The sequence below is a fragment of the Neoarius graeffei genome, chromosome 13 (genome assembly GCF_027579695.1).
Source record: "Neoarius graeffei isolate fNeoGra1 chromosome 13, fNeoGra1.pri, whole genome shotgun sequence".
NCBI lineage: Eukaryota > Metazoa > Chordata > Actinopteri > Siluriformes > Ariidae > Neoarius > Neoarius graeffei.
The window spans coordinates 41261557-41283181 of NC_083581.1; the positions used below are offsets into that span (position 1 = coordinate 41261557).

General features: G+C 42.5%; 1 protein-coding gene across 2 annotated transcripts in view; it reads right to left on the minus strand.

The window, feature by feature from the left end:
- ctnnbl1 (catenin, beta like 1) overlaps positions 1 to 21625 on the minus strand; it is a 102074-nt gene that overhangs the window by 56290 nt on the left and 24159 nt on the right. For both annotated transcript variants that reach the window (XM_060937737.1, XM_060937736.1), the window contains exons 8-11: positions 20131 to 20203; positions 9168 to 9226; positions 6158 to 6306; positions 3581 to 3762 (exon numbers count right to left, since the gene is read on the minus strand). In XM_060937737.1, the coding sequence (XP_060793720.1) occupies positions 3581 to 3762; positions 6158 to 6306; positions 9168 to 9226; positions 20131 to 20203 (463 nt within the window). The remainder of the gene's footprint in view (positions 1 to 3580; positions 3763 to 6157; positions 6307 to 9167; positions 9227 to 20130; positions 20204 to 21625) is intronic.

Here is a 21625-nt window from a genome sequence, read left to right on the forward strand (position 1 = left end):
TAAGCGGTCGCCATTCTGGTTGCGACACGGGGAGCGAATCTGTAAACAAGCAGCTCATTGGCTGGTTAGGTGTGCCGCAAGCCAATCACAATCACTTGACCAGAAAGGCATGCAGTGTTGCCAGATTGGGCAGGTTTAGGTGCTTTTTGGCTGGTTTTGAACATATTTTGGGGTGGAAAACGTTAGCAATATCTGGCAACACTGAAGGCATGTCTGCCTGGGTGGAAGCCTTCTGCGGCAGTTACATTTTGACACGCGAGCAATGTTTCACCATAAAAATTCCGTAATTTCCATCTGTTTTCCGCGATCACAGAAAATCATTGGCCCTATGAGAGTGAGACAGTGAGAGAGCCACCCCCCCCAAAAAAAAAATCTTAGCGGATTTACACGATTTGGAAAAATGACTTTTTCAGAACCGAAAAAAACAGAGCTTCCGGCTCAACAGTATTATTTTGAGAAATAAAACAAATCTTTGGATATACATTTGTTCATTTTTGCATACATATTACTCATTCTCTGCAGTGGTCTGAATTATTTGTTATTAAATAGTTAATGTAAGTAAGTAAATGTTAATAAGTCAAATTTACTACTTTAAAAAAACATTTTTAAAAAAAATCGTGGGCGTATCGAATCGTGGGTCAAAAATCGTGATACGAATTGAATCGTGAGTTGGGTGTATCGTTACAGCCCTAGTTTAAAGTGATCTTCACTGAAAAGAACAGTGCTTTTCTTTCAAAAATAAGGACATTTCAAAGTGACCCCAAACTTTTGAACGGTAGTGTACATGTAAGAGAAAATATCAAACACTTTCTGACCAATCAAGAACATGTGGGATACAATAGGGCTCAGAAAATGTGATTGAGGAAGGTATTAAATCTAAGTCTTTCCAGAACGTTCCAGCCAACCATCTTAGTGGTAGAGCTGGAATGTTTTTAAACGTGGGAGAACGGAAATAAGTGCCCCACTGGGACTCATATCCTGGTTTAATGACTGTGTGGAGGTGTTCATTTGCTTCTGTATTACAACAGACGCATCATTAGGCGACTAAAACTGCTCCTGTCAGAGCCTGAGTTCCCAAAATTCAACCCCATGTGGGACATCACTCACAGCATAGGAAAACACAAACACACTGCAATCAACACTGCTTCACCTGCTCTCTCTCTCACTTTTTCTCCCTCACTCCTGCTCGCTCTCAGTTCCCCTCTCTAGGCTTCATCTCACTTCCTAAAATAGCGTACCTCATTAGGACAGCCAAAACTCTCACTTCACAGAGCACCATTAACATTTAAGGCATGCAGACACAATGTATGCAATTTATCACATCCGTTTTTGACAGGTTTCAGTAATTGTAGCTTCACGAGGATGAATTATGCCTCATGTCCAACATCTACTTCTTTAGGTGAGTCCGTTTTCGTGTGCTGAGCCATTCGATGGCAGGGCTATTATTAGAGGTCGAATTCTTCTTAATGAGCTTGTCACAGACAGCAATTTCAGCTCGGGATCCCTCTGTGCACTGGGGTGTGAATTTCAGAATCGTATTCAATGTTCACTGGAGTGTGATGCTTTTCAATGACTTAAAAATACTCTTTTGCATTAAGTACCACTGCCGATTAATTAATGAGTTAGCAGCCTCGCCTCCTTCTCAGTTTTCCAATTAGCGGCGTGCTTACTACTCACACTAATCCCAAGCAGCGTGTAGTATGTGATGGACATGGATATTTCCAGTGTGCTGATGACATTCACATGATGGACTGTTCAGGTTAAACAAACAAACAAACAATGTTGTGTAATGCATCCCACAATGCAACAGTGATGAAAAATTGTGGCACAGAATGCAACATGGTTATACCACAGAATGTTTATTTCTAAGTTTTCTAAAACTTGCAATTATTAATGAATTAATATATTTAAAACTCAAATTTTCCTTGAAATCTCTGATTCTTAATTGACTTATGGCTTGATATTTTAGGTACATTTACACTTTTATATAATTGCTGTATTTAAGCAGAGAGGCCACGCCCTCTCACCACCACTGGGGCTGTTCCCCACAGAGGCCACGCCCCCTCACTACCACTGGGGCTGTTCCCAGATGCGCAGATTGTGAACAGGCAAGGCAGGCAACTGCTTGGGGCCCCCTGGCCCAGGGGCCCCCTGAAAGTCAGGGCCCAAGGGCTTATTTATTTTGTCTTATTGTTTTTATTGTTCTTTACCATTGTATTTTCACATTTGGAATTTAAAAAACTTTGGTTTCATACATTTTTCGTTGGTGTCAGATTATTTATAACATATTGGTGATGAACACTGGTCAGAAGGGCCCCCTGGAAATTTTTGCTTGGGGCCACACCACCACTGGGGGCGTCCCCCACAGAGGCCACACCACCACTGGGGGCGTCCCCCACAGAGGCCACACCACCACTGGGGCTGTCCCCCACAGAGGCCACACCCCCTCACCACCACCTCCTCCACTGGGGCTGTTCCCCACAGAGGCCACACCCCCTCACCACCACCTCCTCCACTGGGGCTGTTCCCCACAGAGGCCACACCCCCTCACCACCACCTCCTCCACTGGGGCTGTTCCCCACAGAGGCCACACCCCCTCACCACCACCTCCTCCACTGGGGCTGTTCCCCACAGAGGCCACACCCCCTCACCACCACCTCCTCCACTGGGGCTGTTCCCCACAGAGGCCACACCCCCTCACCACCACCTCCTCCACTGGGGCTGTTCCCCACAGAGGCCACACCCCCTCACCACCACCTCCTCCACTGGGGCTGTTCCCCACAGAGGCCACACCCCCTCACCACCACCTCCTCCACTGGGGCTGTTCCCCACAGAGGCCACACCCCCTCACCACCACCTCCTCCACTGGGGCTGTTCCCCACAGAGGCCACACCCCCTCACCACCACCTCCTCCACTGGGGCTGTTCCCCACAGAGGCCACACCCCCTCACCACCACCTCCTCCACTGGGGCTGTTCCCCACAGAGGCCACACCCCCTCACCACCACCTCCTCCACTGGGGCTGTTCCCCACAGAGGCCACACCCCCTCACCACCACCTCCTCCACTGGGGCTGTTCCCCACAGAGGCCACACCCCCTCACCACCACCTCCACTGGGGCTGTTCCCCACAGAGGCCACACCCCCTCACCACCACCTCCACTGGGGCTGTTCCCCACAGAGGCCACACCCCCTCACCACCACCTCCACTGGGGCTGTTCCCCACAGAGGCCACACCCCCTCACCACCACCTCCACTGGGGCTGTTCCCCACAGAGGCCACACCCCCTCACCACCACCTCCACTGGGGCTGTTCCCCACAGAGGCCATGCCTAATCTTTTGGGACTGTTAAAACACAGAAGCTAAACCTCCTCGCGTGCTCTACTGGGATTGATTTGCACAAAGGCCACACCTCCTGAACTGGGAGGCCACGCCTCCTCACCTACAATGTTAAGCAGAGGCCACACCTCACCTCCTCTGTTGGGTCTGTTAAAGTACCACGCTTCTTCTACTGAGACTGACTGGCAAAGAAACCAAGCCTCCGAAAGAGTGAGACAGAGATGATGAGGTTATTATTGGATACCTTCATGCTCCTTGTCCGACACTCCAGTCTTCCTCATCTTCTTCGGCGTCTTCATGAACAGCGGGAAAATGGTGCGAAGTCCGAGGATGTCGACAAACTTATGGCAGTTATCAGTGCCCTCTGGGCCGATCATGGCGTGGTCCAGGACCTTGAGGGCGCTAGTGCGAGACAACTTTTTCTCTCTACACACACACACACACACACACACACACACACACACAAAGAGAATGAACAAGAACACCGCATTACAGCACTGTTTTCTCAATGTCACATTAATACAGATGAAATTAATTTTAAAAAAAACCTTCACTTGCAGTTCTTTACTCTGTCTGTTCACTCATTTCATGCAGTCAGTCATGGAGAAACAAATAGATATCACCACGTACGTTATCATTTCATCTTCCCGTACCTGGATTACTGTAATGCACTGTTCACCAAACTAGCTGTTAATCTAACTGACTGGTTTATAGTTCAAAATGTGCAACGGGCCTCCTTTATCAAGCTATTTATTCATAAATACGTTGCAGGAGCATTTACACAATAAATGTCAGAAGAGAGCTGCTGACTTTGAAAGACTCACTCATGTTAATTTAGACTGATCAGCTTCAAATCGGAGAATTATTCTTTCACAGATTTAATGAAAATTTTGTGAAACTCAGTCATTTCATATTAATGAACTGAAAGAAAGCCATGCAAAAAAACAAATAATCAAAAAATGATGACAAACGTTACTTGTCATCCATCCATTCATTTGATAAGACAAAAGTAATGGCACCCCATAAAAGCAGAAAGTGCTGCAGTGGCTGAACTGCATTGCATTACATTACAGGCATTTTAGCAGATACGCTTATCCAGAGACATACAACAGGACCCTGACATCCCCACAGCAGTGGACAGCCCGGGGAGCAGTTAGGGTTGAGGTGCCTTGCTCAAGGGCACTTCAGCCATTCCTGCTGGTCCAGGGAATCGAACAGACGACCTTTAAGTCCCAGAGCTGCTTCTCCAACCATGCCATTATTGCATAACTCAGTGCTGTTCTCAGTTTTCACTGATTCAAATTCTATTAATGATTTGTTTTTATTATTTCAAAACTTATTGCTATGCATCTTAATAAAAATACCAGATTCTTTTTGTTAGGAACAGTTTTGAAGTTATTCAAGATGTAGATTTGTCAATAACATTAAAAACAATATAACTGTACCCAGGAGTTTCTCTTTTTTGACAGCGTGTCTATAACTATTGTCTTCATCACTGCTAGACGACTCAGTCATTCACTCAGGACTCTGACACTCGAGGTGCGAAACGAGCACGAATTATATTACATTTAATAAATAAACAAATAATCGCATTGGACTTTGTACGCATACTTCCTGTGTGAACATTTCTCACACAAATTTGTCGTATCACAATTTCATGTCATATCTGGCAGATAAAGGCCATAAGACGACATTATTTTTTAACAGAAACAGTGTTATCCATATGTAGTCCTCCAAAGATACATTTTAAATAAAATGTACAGGACAATGTGCCATTACTGCAAACATACAGCATACTGCAGTAAGAACTCTATAAAATATTAAATTATTATTTTAACTACATGCAATTTTTTGTACTTTTGCCAATGAGCGAAAGGTGGAAATGAGCATTACTGTAGCTGGTGAAACGGTAAATACGATTGTCCAGAGTCAAAAAGAACTAGGCATAAAAACTCCTTGTCAGCTACTTTTAGAGAACATGCCATACATTTTGCTCTTGTATGCGGAGTCATTTCCCACATTTCAAACGGGCTGGAGGGAATCAGTTCCGTGCATCATAACAAAGAAAATGTGATCAACAGATTTAAAGGTCCAGTGAGATCACGCAGCACAAACAGCAGTGTATAAGAGCTCTCTGACGAGCAGCATGGCACTCTGGGAAATGTAGCTGTCTGTCATGCTGCCACTCTTCTCATCCAGAGATGAACGGTGCTGTTTATCGAGCTCACGGCAAAAATGGTTCAGGTGTCAGGATGCAGAGAGAGAGATAGATAGAGAGAGAGAGAGAGAGAAAATGTGGAAAGTGTGTGTGAGATGAGATTTGTGAAGCAGAAAGCTGTTTGAAGGATGCTTGAATCCCAGCCCACCTGCAATGAACATCTAAATCCAGACGAGACAGACGACAGAAATAGCCATCACGCCACGGCAAAATGGTTTCACTTCCCTTTTTCATCATGTGTCACTAGCACTGCACAATCGTTCTCTCACGTGCAGGATAAAAATTCCCCCCCCCCCAAGATTTATCGTCCATTTTTATACAAGAACAATTACAATTTTAACAGTTGGTCCAAAAATAAAATATACAGGGAGTGGGTTTCCCAAAAGCACTGCAGCACAAAGATCATTGTTAAATAGTAGAGCAAGCAGCACAATTAACTCTCTCTCTCTCTCTCTCTCTCTCTCTCTCTCAGTTAAGAGACTCTTAGAGTTACAGGCTTTTGGGAAACCCACCCCGGTTTTCCTTCTTATGGAGCATCGAGGATTATGTAGCACACCTAAATAATAAAATCGCATGGACCTGAATCATCAGCCAATCACAAACCTGAGCATGAGATTCATCAGCTGAAGCCCCTCCCCCTTGAGGAAGCGGTCACGATTGGCTGGCAACATGAGGCAGGAGCAGAGAGCATCGAACAAGTTCTCCATCATCTCCTGCTCTTCTGGCGTGGATGGGTTATGCCTCTTGAATACCTGAGTGAGGTTATTACAGCTTAATTATGATATTACAACACCTTCCTTAATGCAACATTAATTACAGCTTAATAACACTAACACGTTAACTGTTAATAACACATTAAGGATGTATTACTACCAGTTTTTTTTTTAACCCCCCCCCTTAAAATGTTAATAAATAAATAAATCATTAAACCACTTGTTTTTCCATAAATTCCCAGTTCCTTTTATGAACCTATAAACTTCACAGTGCTCTGGAATGCTTTCTTCTGATTGAGGAGGTGTTGTTTCATTTTCCATCAGTACAGCTGCAAATCACAGATTTATATTAAAAGCTCTCTGGGTAATGTTATCATTTCTATAGTAAAAGCAACAGATACAGTGAATTCTTCAGTAATTTATCACCACATATGGAAGGAGTCTCCAGTGTCGGTGCCTTATAACAGTCAGACGTAAAAGCTGTAACCAAGTTAGTTACACTGTTCTGTTTTATTAACTTCAGAAGAAAAAGAAAAAAAAAAAAGTTAGTGAAGGAACAGGAATGTTTATAGCTGCTATAACAAGTGAAAAGAGGAAGTAAAATGATTTATGGATGTTCCACAACATTAAATATAACTAAAAGAGTGTGCTGAGAGCACAGCATACCCCGCTGGCAACTAGGCCATAACTCTGGTAAAACGCGACTGAATTGAACGCAATTGCAATATGCGTATTACCGACATAGAACAAAGAATCCTGTTAAGTTTTATGAAATTCCTCCAAAAATTGTGAGAGGAGTTGATTTCAGAAGGTGAGTACCCTTCCCGGGACGAACGGACGGGCATCGCCACGACATAATCCCCCTTCGGGCCTTTCAGCCAGCGGGGGATAAAAACTTTTTGCCAAATTACATGAAATTCCTCCAAAAATTGTGAGGGAAGTTGATTTCAGAAAGCAAGCACACCTTGATGAAATTGCCAAAGTACAAGTTTGTTAATAATCAAGGGCATAACTCTGGTAAAATTTGCCTAAATTAAACGAAATTTCAATATGCATATAAAGCCTAGGTCACAACCGGACGTACGATTTTTTGGCGTTTCCCAAATCGCTGCGGTTTTTTTTTTTGTTCGTGGAGAAAGACGCACGTTGGCTGTAAGTTTGTCTTACAACCTGAAAAAAACGTAAGTGCCCATAGAGTTTGTTTGACATAACAAAGAACCTCTGCGGCCGGTCTGCAGCCAGTCTACGGCTTGAAAATCAGCACGTCACACACGCGCCCTCCATGTGTTTCACGCGCGCCCTCCGTGCGTTTCTTGCGGTTTTGCACGTAGACTGGCCGTAGGAGCACATACGGCCGGTCGCGACAGAGGCTTACCTGTCGCATAAAGCCTTTTGCCAAGTTTGGTGAAATTCCTCCATAAATTGTGAGAGGAGTCGATTTCAGAAGAACGTACATCATGAAACTGTCAAAGTACAAGTTATTTAATCAAGGGTCAAAACTCTGGGAAAATTTTCACAAACAAAATACGCATATTGTGATTTAATTACCATTGCATAACAAGGGCTTTTGCCAAGCTTCGAGAAATTCGTCCCAAAATTGTGAGAGGAGTTGATGTCAGAAGGCAAGCACACCTTCGTGAAATTGTGAAAGTACAAGGTTGTTAATCAAGGGCCACAACTCTGGTAAAATGCGACTGAACTGAACAAAATGGCAATATGCGTACTAATGACATACAACAAGGCCTCTTGCCAAGTTTCATGAAATTCCTCCAAAAATTGTGAGAGGAGTTGATTTCAGAAGAAAAAACACACTCATGAAATTGTCAAATTATAATTTTGTTAATCAAGGGCTGTAACTCTGGTAAAATGTGACTCAATTAAACGAAATTACAATATGCGTATTACCGACATATAGCAAACAATCCTGCCAAGTTTTATGAAATTCCTCCAAGAATTGAAAGAGGAGTTGATTCAGAAGGTGAGCACCCTTCCTGAGAGGGACATAAGCCCGTTTTGGCTAGCAGGGGATAAGAAGCATGATGTGTTGTTCGAGATAGATAGACAGACAACAGACAGACAGACATGCTGTTTGCAAAATTGCTGTGGTACAAGAGTAGAACACTGAGGTGAAAAAGCAAATCCACTTCATCACTCCACCCTGCCACTGATACTTTGACATCATGCCCAATGTGTTTTATTGCTTACTTACTAGACAGACTTCTTGAAGAACCTTTTTTGTGCACATTTTACCATTTTTAATGTGGCCATCTGGTAATTTTGAAATTTGAACCATCCTGATACATATTGTGCACAGCAGAACGTCAAGTATCCCAATAATTTGGCTAGTCTGATCCCTTAATCCGTACCAGTAAAGTTCAAGAGCTCAATGCTAGAAGATGAAATAGCAGTCTTAAGTTTGATACGTGTATGACGTGTTTTCTGATCACTAAACACATGGTTATAAATGGAGAAGTAAAAGGTTAGCTGGTTTGTTGCAGGATGTGTGTGTGATCATAAGAAAACTTTTTTTCCCCCATCTATTTGTTTTAAATCCACAAAAATAGTCCAAGCAAGCGCTGGTTTACTATTTACAACTTATTTTTTCTGACCGTAAGCTGTTGGGGACGTGTGAATGCTTTGTGGAGGGAAGTAGGAGTTTTGCTGTAAAATGTTTCTGTATTTATATACAGTCTGTTTGCCTCACTGTGTGTTTAGTAAAGCAACAGTTTGGGTCAGTGGGTCTTGTAGTCTTTCTTGAACTTTGGCTGGATATATGGAGTGGTGCAGGAGTTTTGCGCACACACACGTATTCACTCACTCTGTATGTGTGAACAAAGGAAACGCCTGAAGATTTACTGGGGATGAGAAACAGACACACATGCACAGGAGGGATAACTTACTGAGAGCTGCTGCAGGAGCACATCGATGCCGTCCATCTCGCCCAAAAGCTCTCTGGTGCCTGAGAGACAGAGCGAGAGAGAGAGAGATATGAAGACAGTGAAGACCAAAAGGTGTGTGTGTGTGTGTGGGGGGGGGGGGGGGGGGGGGGGGGGGCACCACTACATCCTTCTGTTTCTGTTATTTGTTTCCATTGAAAATGGCCACACCTTCACTGTTGCCCCTTTTCCACCAAAGCAGTTCCAGGGCTGGTTCGGGGCCAGTGCTTAGTTTGGAACCAGGTTTTCTGTTTCCACTGACAAAGAACTGGCTCTGGGGCCAGAAAAACCGGTTCCAGGCTAGCACCAACTCTCTGCTGGGCCAGAGGAAAGAACTGCTTACGTCAGCGGGGGGGGCGGAGTTGTCAAGACCGACAACAATAACAAGACCGCGAAAGGTCGCCATTTTTAAGCGACGAGAATAGGGCTGTGCGATGTCCCCTTAATTGGCATCGACGATGTTTACAGTGCAAACATCATGATGGACGATCATATCGTGGGCGGGGGGGGATTTTAATACCACATTATTAAATATTATTATTATTATTATTAAAAGTATTAGATACTCATCCGAGGCTTTGGCACGTAAAGAAAAAAAAGCGCTAGGTGATGTGGAATATTTGGCCTTGATAACGGATATGTGGTCCAGCTGCAACATGATGCCCTATATGTCAGCTACCGTACATTATGTGGACCGAGAGTGGGCAATGCAGTCCAAATGCCTGCAGACGAGTTTCATGCCAGAGACACATTCAGTGGACAATTTAGAAGACGCATTGCGCGAGACACTTGCCGAATGGAAAATAGAGGAGAAAAAGATCGCCTGCATAACAACGGGGCGAATATTGTCACAGCCATCAGGCAATTGAAATGGCCGTGGTTAAGTTGTTTTGGGCACAATTTGAACCTGGCCATAACCAACTCGCTTGCGCAACAGAGGGCCAGTACAGACCGAGCGTTTGGAGTTTGCCGAGCAGTCAACACTGCGTTTGCGCACAGCTGGCTTCGGAGAAATGAGCTGCGCAAAGCGCAGGTGGAAATGAACCTCCCCGAGCACTCACTGATCACGGCAAAATATTAATCTGCTCTAACAATGAAAGACTAGTATTCAAACTATGAGAAGAAACTACACTTAAGCTATTACTCATTGTTTATTTACACCATATCAATTGAAGATGCGTTAATTTCGGCCTTTAGTGCGCACTTGAACGCGCTAATTTTCCAATTTATTAGTGTTTGAATTATTGCACCAGCTTTTAAAATCATGATTTAATATTGTTTTTTTACTGTCTTTACATTTATCAGAATCACCTTCATTCTTCCATTTGGTTTGACATTATGGCTTAGAGTGGACCATTTTGTGTCTGAAAGTAGGCCTATTTACCAGATTAAAGTCATTTGACTTCTGCCGAAGTCTGCGCTTCACTGCCGTTTGATAAGGTGCAATATTTCCCGACTGAAGTCGTTAATAGTGGCTATTTGTTTGAACAACATGACAAATTTTACATTAAAAGTATAGTGTAGGCTAAAAAATGAAGTCAAAATGTATTATTAGTAGCATACTGTATTCGTGTAACCACGTTATGTTCACTAGCACGTCCCCGCACCATAGCCTACGTGAACAAGCGGTAATAGGATATTACTTTATAATGATTTATATATTATTATATGTTATTTATATATTAAACAAAACTAACTAACTAAACTAACAAAAAACTAACTTTTTAGGTTAAATAGGCCCAGATGATACCGTATATGCATGTTTATGACAGGAGGGGGCGTGGTATCACGATGGTGGCTGTCCATCGTGATGGATGACCACCATCGTCGATGGACGATGGCATCGTCTATCGGCACAGCCCTAGACGAGAAGCAGCAGCTGTACAAACACGAAGTCATCCATTATTATTAATATTATTATTATTATTATTATTATTATTATTGTTGTTGTTGTTGCTGCTTCCGCGTTGTTTTTGCTTCGATATTCACGCCAGGGTTTATGCAAACGTAGTGACGTAACTGACGTTAAAGCGACGTAATGATGTATACAACGACGTAACTGATGTATACAGTGATGTAATGACGTGTCTTCTCTTAGCACTGCGAACTATGGAAAAGCAAGCTGGTTCTCAGCTGGCTCGCAAGTTGAACGAGTTGTGAACCAGCACCGGCCCCGAACCAGCCCTGGAACTGATTTGGTGGAAAAGGGGCATGTGACTGAGAAGCTCAAAGGCCACGCCTCCTTCAGAAAGGCCAATGCCGCACTCAGACTGTTCACTTACCCACTACAAGTCCACTATTTCCACACCGAATCAGCCACTTTGTAGTGCTATTTGAATTCTCAGCTGTAAATTGTATTCACTATATCGTGCACTACTGTGGGACACACCAAAACAGTGTACAACAGCTCTTGCTTTCATCAATCAACTTCACCATCAAGCATTGCAGTCTGTCTTGTGAACTCCTGAATGAGGTTGTCTTGCCAAAATAACAGGTTAGGCGCTAATATTAGCTGTTAGCGCAACACTCCTCCGACATCTCGACCGCGCAGTGACTCGTCTCCGCCTCTGCCTGAGCAGCAGGATTTCAAAAATTATATTCAAAATGCCTAAACATAGTGGAGAAACTTTAGTTGCTCAGTCGAAACAAGAAATACGTTATGCATGTTAAGTAGCTCAGTTATGAAATACTTGCACATTAACTATAACAATAATGGCAGGGCTACTGCTGTTTTATAAACAAAAGGTTATTTTTAATGTATTTGATTGCTTTACACTGATAACATTAATTCACAATTAATATCTTGATTACTACATAATAGCGGAGTTACGGCTGCAGTCCCCATCATGGTTGCATAGGTGGACGCAGTACAGCCAAAGTATGTTGCAAACAACGTACATATTTACATGTGCACAGATGTGTGTTGTAAAGTTTAACTTCAGTGTTGTAAAGAGATGCAATTACAACATGTATTTATCCAAAACTAGCAACGCTGGTGTCCATGACCGCACACATGTAGTGCAGATGTTCTGGCTTTCGTATATGCAACAGATAATTACAAATATCTGGCATACCAGCATAATGTCTAAATAGTGTCCGAAATGCGTCAACAGCCGTTTAACCTTACCCCTAGTGAGTCTTCCATGTGGCAAACACTATAGTGAGTGATGGAGTGAGTAGATAAGTAGACAGACAATCAGAACACAGTATAAGCCACAGGTGACACCTTCACTGTTGCCCCTTTTCCACCAAAGCAGTTCCAGGGCTGGTTCGGGGCCAGTGCTTAGTTTGGAACCGGGTTTTCTGTTTCCACTGACAAAGAACTGGCTCTGGGGCCAGAAAAAACGGTTCCAGGCTAGCACCAACTCTCTGCTGGGCCAGAGGAAAGAACCACTTACATCAGCGGGGGGCGGAGTTGTTAAGACCAACAACAATAACAAGACCGCGAAAGATCGCCATTTTTAAGCGACGAGAAGCAGCAGCTGTACAAATGCGGTCATCCATTATTATTATTGTTGTTGCTGCTGCTTCTTCCGTGTTTTTGCTTCGATATTCGCGCCAAGGTTTATGCAAACATAGCGACGTAACTGACGTATACAGCGACGTAATGACGTATACAACGACGTTATTGACGTATACAGCGACGTAATTGACGTATACAGCGACGTAATTGACGTGTCTTCTCTTAGCACTGCGAGCGATGGAAAAGCAAGCTGGTTCTCAGCTGGCTCGCAAGTTGAACGAGTTGTGAACCGGCCCCGAACCAGCCCTGGAACTGATTTGGTGGAAAAGGGGTATGAGACAGATATAAACAGAAGCCACGCCTTTTTCAAGATGATAAAATACACAGGCCACACCTCCACTGAAACAAGCACAGGCCACACCTCCTTCACTGGGAGCGACTCCCAGCAGCCACGTTTCAATCATTTTCAGACAGTCCGTGTCCAAAATCACTCACACGTTCACTACTTCCTACTCACCATCTAGGGAATTCTATATACGAGCAGCGCTCGAATTAAGTGGTCTCGCAGTCTCGCCGCAACAGTTATTTCCTCTGTGCGAGAGTTGTCCCGCGCACAACCTGACTTTCTGAACAACTCTCGCACAGAGGAAATAACTGTTGCGGCGAGACCACTTAATTCGAGCACTGATAGGAGGACTATATAGTGAGCTCATTGGTAAAATGAAAAAACGCTTTCGGACACTATTCTGCCGTGCCATTATTTTACATTGTTACTGTCGCACAATTAAAACGTGCCAGATCAGTCGGCTGGTGGATTTTCAAAATAATAAATACATGCATGTATTTTTGTGATAAATCCATATTATACTGAGAGCATTTCCCATGTTAATCAATCAATACAATGTACTTGTACTTTGTGTCTGCTGCATCTTTCAGTTCTTTTAAATCAAGGCTGAATAATTTCTTCTTTGTCGCTGGCTTTTATTAAATCAAATTTGAGGCTTTTGATTAATTCCTCGCTCTGCACTGTAACTTTTATTCTTGTATTTTATCGGCCTTATACAGTGGTGCTTGAAAGTTTGTGAACCCTTTAGAATTTTCTATATTTCTGCATAAATATGACCTAAAACATCATCAGATTTTCACACGAGTCCTAAAAGTAGATAAAGAGAACCCAGTTAAACAAATGAGACAAAAATATTATACTTGGTCATTTATTTATTGAGGAAAATTATCTAATATTACATATCTGTGAGGGGCAAAAGTATGTGAACCTTTGCTTTCAGTATCTGGTGTGACCCCCTTGTGCAGCAATAACTGCAACTAAACGTTTCCTGTAGCTGTTGATCAGTCCTGCACACCGGCTTGGAGGAATTTTAGCCCATTCCTCCGTACAGAACAGCTTCAACTCTGGGATGTTGGTGGGTTTCCTCACATGAACTGCTCGCTTCAGGTCCTTCCACAACATTTCGATTGGATTAAGGTCAGGACTCTGACTTGGCCATTCCAAAACATTAACTTTATTCTTCTTTAACCATTCTTTGGTAGAACGACTTGTGTGCTTAGGGTCGTTGTCTTGCTGCATGACCCACCTTCTCTTGAGATTCAGTTCATGGACAGATGTCCTGACATTTTCCTTTAGAATTCGCTGGTATAATTCAGAATTCATTGTTCCATCAATGATGGCAAGCCGTCCTGGCCCAGATGCAGCAAAACAGGCCCAAACCATGATACTACCACCACCATGTTTCACAGATGGGATAAGGTTCTTATGCTGGAATGCAGTGTTTTCCTTTCTCCAAACATAACGCTTCTCATTTAAACCAAAAAGTTCTATTTTGGACTCATCCGTCCACAAAACATTTTTCCAATAGCCTTCTGGCTTGTCCACATGATCTTTAGCAAACTGCAGATGAGCAGCAATGTCCTTTTTGGAGAGCAGTGGTTTTCTCCTTGCAACCCTGCCATGCACACCATTGTTGTTCAGTGTTCTCCTGATGGTGGACTCATGAACATTAGCCAATGTGAGAGAGGCCTTCAGTTCCTCTAGTCACCCTGGGGTCCTTTGTGACCTCGCCGACTATTACACGCCTTGCTCTTGGAGTGATCTTTGTTGGTCGACCACTCCTGGGGAGGGTAACAACAGTCTTGAATTTCCTCCATTTGTACACAATCTGTCTGACTGTGGATTGGTGGAGTCCAAACTCTTTAGAGATGGTTTTGTAAGCTTTTCCAGACTAATGAGCATCAACAATAATTTTTCTGAGGTCCTCAGAAATCTCCTTTGTTCGTGCCATGATACACTTCCACAAACGTGTTGTGAAGATCAGACTTTGATAGATCCCTGTTCTTTAAATAAAACAGGGTGCCCACTCACACCTGATTGTCATCCCATTGATTGAAAACACCTGACTCTAATTTCACCTTCAAATTAACTGCTAATCCTAGAGGTTCACATACTTTTGCCACTCACAGATATGGAATATTCGATCATTTTCCTGAATAAATAAATGACCAAGTATAATGTTTTTTTTCTCATTTGTTTAACTGGGTTCTCTTTATCTACTTTTAGAACTTGTGTGAAAATCTGATGATGTTTTAGGTCATATTTATGCAGAAATGTAGAAAATTCTAAAGGGTTCACAAACTTTCAAGCACCACTGTACATATCTGTGAGTGGCAAAAGTATGTGAACCTCTAGGATTAGCAGTTAATTTGAAGGTGAAATTAAAGTCAGGTGTTTTCAATCAATGGGATGACAATCAGGTGTGAGTGGGCACCCTGTTTTATTTAAAGAACAGGGATCTATCAAAGTCTGATCTTCACAACACGTTTGTGGAAGTGTATCATGGCACGAACAAAGGAGATTTCTGAGGACCTCAGAAAAATTATTGTTGATGCTCATTAGTCTGGAAAAGCTTACAAAACCATCTCTAAAGAGTTTGGACTCCACCAATCCACAGTCAGACAGATTGTGTACAAATGGAGGAAATTCAAGACCATTTGTTACCCTCCCCAGGAGTGGTCGACCAACAAAGATCACTCCAAGAGCAAGGCATGTAATAGTCAGTGAGGTCACAAAGGACCCCAGGGTAACTTCTAAGCAACTGAAGGCCTTTCTCCCATTGGCTAATGTTAATGTTCATGAGTCCACCATCAGGAGAACACTGAACAACAATGGTGTGCATGGCAGGGTTCTGAATTCTGAATTATACCAGCGAATTCTAAAGGAAAATGTCAGGACATCTGTCCATGAAGTGAATCTCAAGAGAAGGTGGGTCATGCAGCAAGACAACGACCCTAAACACACAAGTCGTTCTACCAAAGAATGGTTAAAGAAGAATAAAGTTAATGTTTTGGAATGGCCAAGTCAAAGTCCTGACCTTAATCCAATCGAAATGTTGTGGAAGGACCTGAAGCGAGCAGTTCATGTGAGGAAACCCACCAACATCCCAGAGTTGAAGCTGTTCTGTACGGAGGAATGGGCTAAAATTCCTCCAAGCCGGTGTGCAGGACTGATCAACAGTTACCGGAAACGTCTAGTTGCAGTTATTGCTGCACAAGGGGGTCACACCAGATACTGAAAGCAAAGGTTCACATACTTTTGCCACTCACAGATATGTAATATTGGATCATTTTCCTCAATAAATAAATGACCAAGTATAATATTTTTGTCTCATTTGTTTAACTGGGTTCTCTTTATCTACTTTTAGGACTTGTGTGAAAATCTGATGTTGTTTTAGGTCATATTTATGCAGAAATATAGAAAATTCTAAAGGGTTCACAAACTTTCAAGCACCACTGTACTATTTTAGCTTATTTTCTATGCTTTTACTAATTTAATTGTACTTGAACGTCCGTTTATAATGTGTTTCTGCCTCCATCCGTTCACCCCAACACACTTTTCAGCGCGACTGCAATGCATGATGGTATATATTGCTTGGTTAGTGACCATCGGTTGTACGCTACTTTTCATGATGCGTTGTGGGATACGTTGAGTCCACTATATAAGGTGCAATAATTCTCACTATACATTCGGACAGCACTACAAAATGGCGAAGTCACTATATAGTTCACGATGTAGTGAGTGATTTCGGACACAGGGTGTGACACAAAGGACACGCCTCCTTCACCAAGGAAACACTTTTGAATTCTCAAGTTATATAAATAATCTTTTAAGCCTTTTAAAAACGTAAAAAGATAAAAGAAATAGAACAGGTGAGAGAGAAAAAAGAAACTGACTCATCCGGAGGGAGAAAAGACATGGGAAGAATGGCAAGGAAGGACAAAGGGAAAAAAATAATAATAATAATTTACACACAGCTGCACTGCATAAACACACACACACACACTGAAACCAGAGTATGAGGGTGCAGTGTTAGTGTGAGCAGCTCACTTCATTCCAGTCACACAGGAGCAAATGATGAAACTCCGCTGCAAACCTTTGATTAGCAATTGATATTCAAAATGATTATTATTCAACAATATGAGTGACCTTCCTCACCAATATCCCTTTCTTTGTACATCAACAGCCGAAAATCAAGTTAAACATTCTGGTGCCAGACAAACACTAGCATTATATTGGTATATTCACTCAATAAAAGAGTTTGTGCGCTCCTGTAGTCATGCATGTAAAAACTGTTACCATGACAACATGCGCAGCTTAAAACGGCAGCAAGTTGCTGAAGTAAAATCCTGAGGTAATGTTAAACGCTAAGACTGAAAACTCTGTGGTGAATTTGAAAACCTTCTCTTCATTTAACGGTTTCTTATCACATTTATAAAAGTTTTCCACAGATTACACCATGTTAGCACTAATACTTGAAAATATCATTACATTAAGGTCAAGTTTTTCTGTTTTCATAATCGTTTCAGGGGTAAAATCTAGCTAACTAGCATAACACAATTAGCATGGGACTAGCTGTTAGCATTAGTTAGCTTGCTAGATAAACTAACCCTGCTAGCATTCATCTTTGTGGTTAAATGTAGTTTGCGAACATATGACTTCTGGAAGACTTGTTGCTAGTTCTAATTGGCTTGCTTCTTACGTCACACGCTAACCATTTTAGTTTGAGTCATACGCTACGTTCACACTGCAAGGCTTAATGCTCAATTCCGATTTTTTTGTGAAATCCGATTTTTTTGTGAGGTCGTTCACATTAACAAATATATGCGACTTGTATGTGATCCTCAGTATGAACGAAAAGCGACCTGAAAGTGTTCCGCATGCGCATTGCAGGATACGACGACGTCACACGCAGTGAGCATGGCCAGTGTTTACGGAAGTAAAACCGCCCGGTTGCGGTATGACTCATCCAATCTAGCTTGAATAGCTGCATCCCCCCAAATGGAAATCAGCTCCCTAACCTCTGCGTCCTTCCATTGAGAAGATTCAGAACCTTCACAGCCCGAAGCGTCCCTCGCATTGATGTCATGCGCAGGGGCGCAGATACGTTTTTTTGAACTGGGGGGGACAAAAAACTGGGGGGGGACAAAGCTGCCAGCAAACCAACCCCGATATGCCTGTCAAACTCGTTGTGGGTTACCATAGCAACCAAGCTCGAGCTCGCAACCTGTGCAGTCTGCGCAGCTCAACCAACCGAATATCAGTCTTTGTTTTGTTTTATGTGAGTTGTTGCAACTATGTATACACTGCCGTGCACCTCAATAAACCGAATGGTAATTAGTCTTTTGATTTTTCCGTGAGGTTTGCCTTATGCAAAGAAAGACAGCATAGACGTTTTGTCCTCCCTATAAGTGGGGGGGACCGAGCGAGGTGAATTTAAATCTGGGTGGGATGAGTCCCCCCCTCTATCTGCGCCCGTGATTATGCGCCATGTTGTTGTAACTTTTTTTTGAGAGACCCGCCGCCTACTTCAGCGCAGAATAGTGACGTTTGTGGCTTGTTGATGACGTGTACGTCGGATGAATGCGACCTGGCGGTTCAGACTGAAGTCGCATATGAAAAGAGCGGATAGGAATCGGAATTAGGACCACATATCCAAACGGCCTGGGTCGGATTTGAAAAAAATCGGATGTGTGTCGTTCATATTGTCAATAAAAGATCGGATACAGGTCACATATGGGCGAAAAGATCGGATTTGAGTCACTTCAGCCTGCAGTGTGAACGTAGCCATATTTGCCAGATGTTGTTTCCATGGTAAAATTTATTTAGCTAAACACACACACACACACACATATATATATATATATATATATATATATATATAAAGGAATGCAAGTGATATGAGAGTTTGCCAAAAGTTGTGCCCATGGATAAATTTAGAGGTCCGTATGGTGAAATACCGTGACCGAGGTCTTGAAAGTACTGACGGAGGCCCTCTGGGCCGAGGTCAGTATTTAAGGCCGAGGTCACGGTATTTCACCATACGGACCAACCTTAAGCTGGTAAATAATATATTTATTTTTTTCTTTACCAAATTCTAACAGAAAACGAGAGCGCCTGAAAGGGAAAACCGAGCCGAGCCGCCATTTTGAATCCTCATTCACGGCTGTAATGAAAATGGCTTCCTCCTCAGTATACAAGTGCACTTCCATGGCAGTAAAAAAAACCCAAAACAAAATAAAAAAAACAAACAACAAAAAAAACTACATTTTCCCACCTATGTAGTCCCCTATTTATACAAATAGGAGTCATTCAAGATTCAGCCATGTTTTTACTCAACATTAGCATGTTACAGGTTTTTAGCTTTCTCCTGAAATGTTGTCTTTTATTTCATCTTCCTCAGGGTAGTAAAACTTGCTTTCGCTGTGAACACTATCGTTATCGCCATCCATGCTGTAAAATTAATGCTATTCTCCTGAGAAATGCTGGCAAACATGTACAAGATTTTTGATAATCTTATAAATAAATCTTATATTAAAAAAAGATAAATGTTGACAAAAAAAAAAAAAAATGCTACTACGTTTGTTGTTGTTGTGAACAAGCGAGTCGCCAGAGGTCCGTAACCAGGGTCCGTATCGTAGGATACAGACCCGCTCACCAGCCAATCAGAGCGCAGGATTTGGACCGCGAAAAAAATAAAGTCACGTATTCCTTGCCAGAATCATGTCTGTGATTAAACTGAGCTCACTAACACAAGACAACTGTAAAGACCGACAATATACCAGATTTGTTTCTAGCATCAGTTAACTCGCTAGTTAGCTGCGTCAACCTGATTCTTTCTGCTCCAACAGCAAGGTAGAATTGTATGCTGTTAGAAATTGTTCCCATGGTTACATTTTAATAGCTAACAGCTTAACTGCTAGCTAGCTAGAATGTGCAAACTTAAATAAGTACCCTGGCTTTTAAAATGCTGCCTGCTAAGAATGATTCGAGTAAACAAATAGAATTGTAATCATAAAATTTATGCAATTATTATAGTGGGAAAAACTATTGGCAACCATCAGTGCCATGCACATAATCAAGGTTAAAGTGGATGCAATGAGGCTTTTCAGACTCACCGTCATTGTTCTGGAGGAGGATGGCCAGGATCTCACTGCAGTACAGCTTGTTAGCGTCAAATGGCATCTTTGCCTGTGTGATTAAGAAAAACCCATTCATGATCCAAGCACAATCTTAGTTTTTAACTACATTTTCATTATTATGCTTCATCATCGTTTTCTTCTATGATTGCTGAGGCTAATTCAGCTAATCCAGTTCCTGTTCAGTGAGCACCTATAACTGAATCGAGCTGAAATCAGCATGACGCTCCTGTTTGACCTTTTAAAGTGGTATCGTACACTTACAGTGGATATTTAAAAAAAAAAAAAAAAAAAAAAAAAAAGTGTACACAACCCATTAAAATGACTTTTTTTTACATCAGAAAAACCTGAAACCACGATAAATAATTTCAAAACTTTTCCCACCTTTAATGCAACCTATAACCTGTACAATTCAACTGAAAAACAAAAATCTGTTGGGGGGAAAACATAAAAAATAAAAAACCTTCAATAAGCTGGTTGCATAAGTGTGCACACCCTTAAACTAAGCACCTTTGGATTTAATTACAGCATTCAGTCTTTTTGGGTTCACACCTGCCATCAATTAAAATGGCTCTGATTAACCCCAAATAAAAGTTCAGACATTCACTCGGTTGCATCCTCCAGCAAAAGTTCACAGAGAGCTTACAAAGCATCAAAGGGATCTCATTGTTGAAAGGTATCAGTCAGGAGAAGGGGACAAAAACATTTCCACAGCATTAGAGACCACGGAGCACAGTGAAGACAGGCATCAAGTGGAGAAAATATGGGACAACAGTGACATTACAGAAAACTGGATGTCCCTCCAAAATTGATGAAGACAAGTAGCCTAGTAAACTAGACACACCCGCCTAGCGGCCAAAAATACTTTTGCCTACGAGTGGGTCTAGCCTCGGACCATATCAACAACACACCCTGGGCATCAAATCGTGCCCGCCAATCACAACGCAAGGTTTTTGTTTGGATTCTTTGGGCGGGCTTTTGCAGGAGTGACGACAAGGCTGCGCGACGCTGGAGAAAGCACAACAGGAAAGATGGCTACGGCTATTGAACAGCGCTTGTTTGACTCCGCTTCAGAATCGGTTTTAGAAGAATTAGACTTGGAGTTTTCGTTGAAACATGAGCAGGAAGAGGCTCTCCGCTCATTCCTTTTCAAGAAGGACGTATTATTATTAAATATTCACATTTAGTCTGGCTTGCCAGGCTAGTGTCCCTCTCCACATGCTGTTTGTTTTCCCTCCCCCACTGCTTTCTGTCGCTCTGACTACGTCACAGTCACTGTTGCGCTGATTGGTCAGAGCGTTGGCCTATACGCACAGAGACAGTTTGAAAGACAACGGGTTGTTCCTACCCACACCCTTCGGAAATGTCTACAACCGAGACCAGACTAAATATTCACATTTAGTCTGGCTTGCCAGGCTAGAAGACCAGACGAAAACTGGTCAGCGAGGCTGCCAAGAGGCCTACAGCAACACTG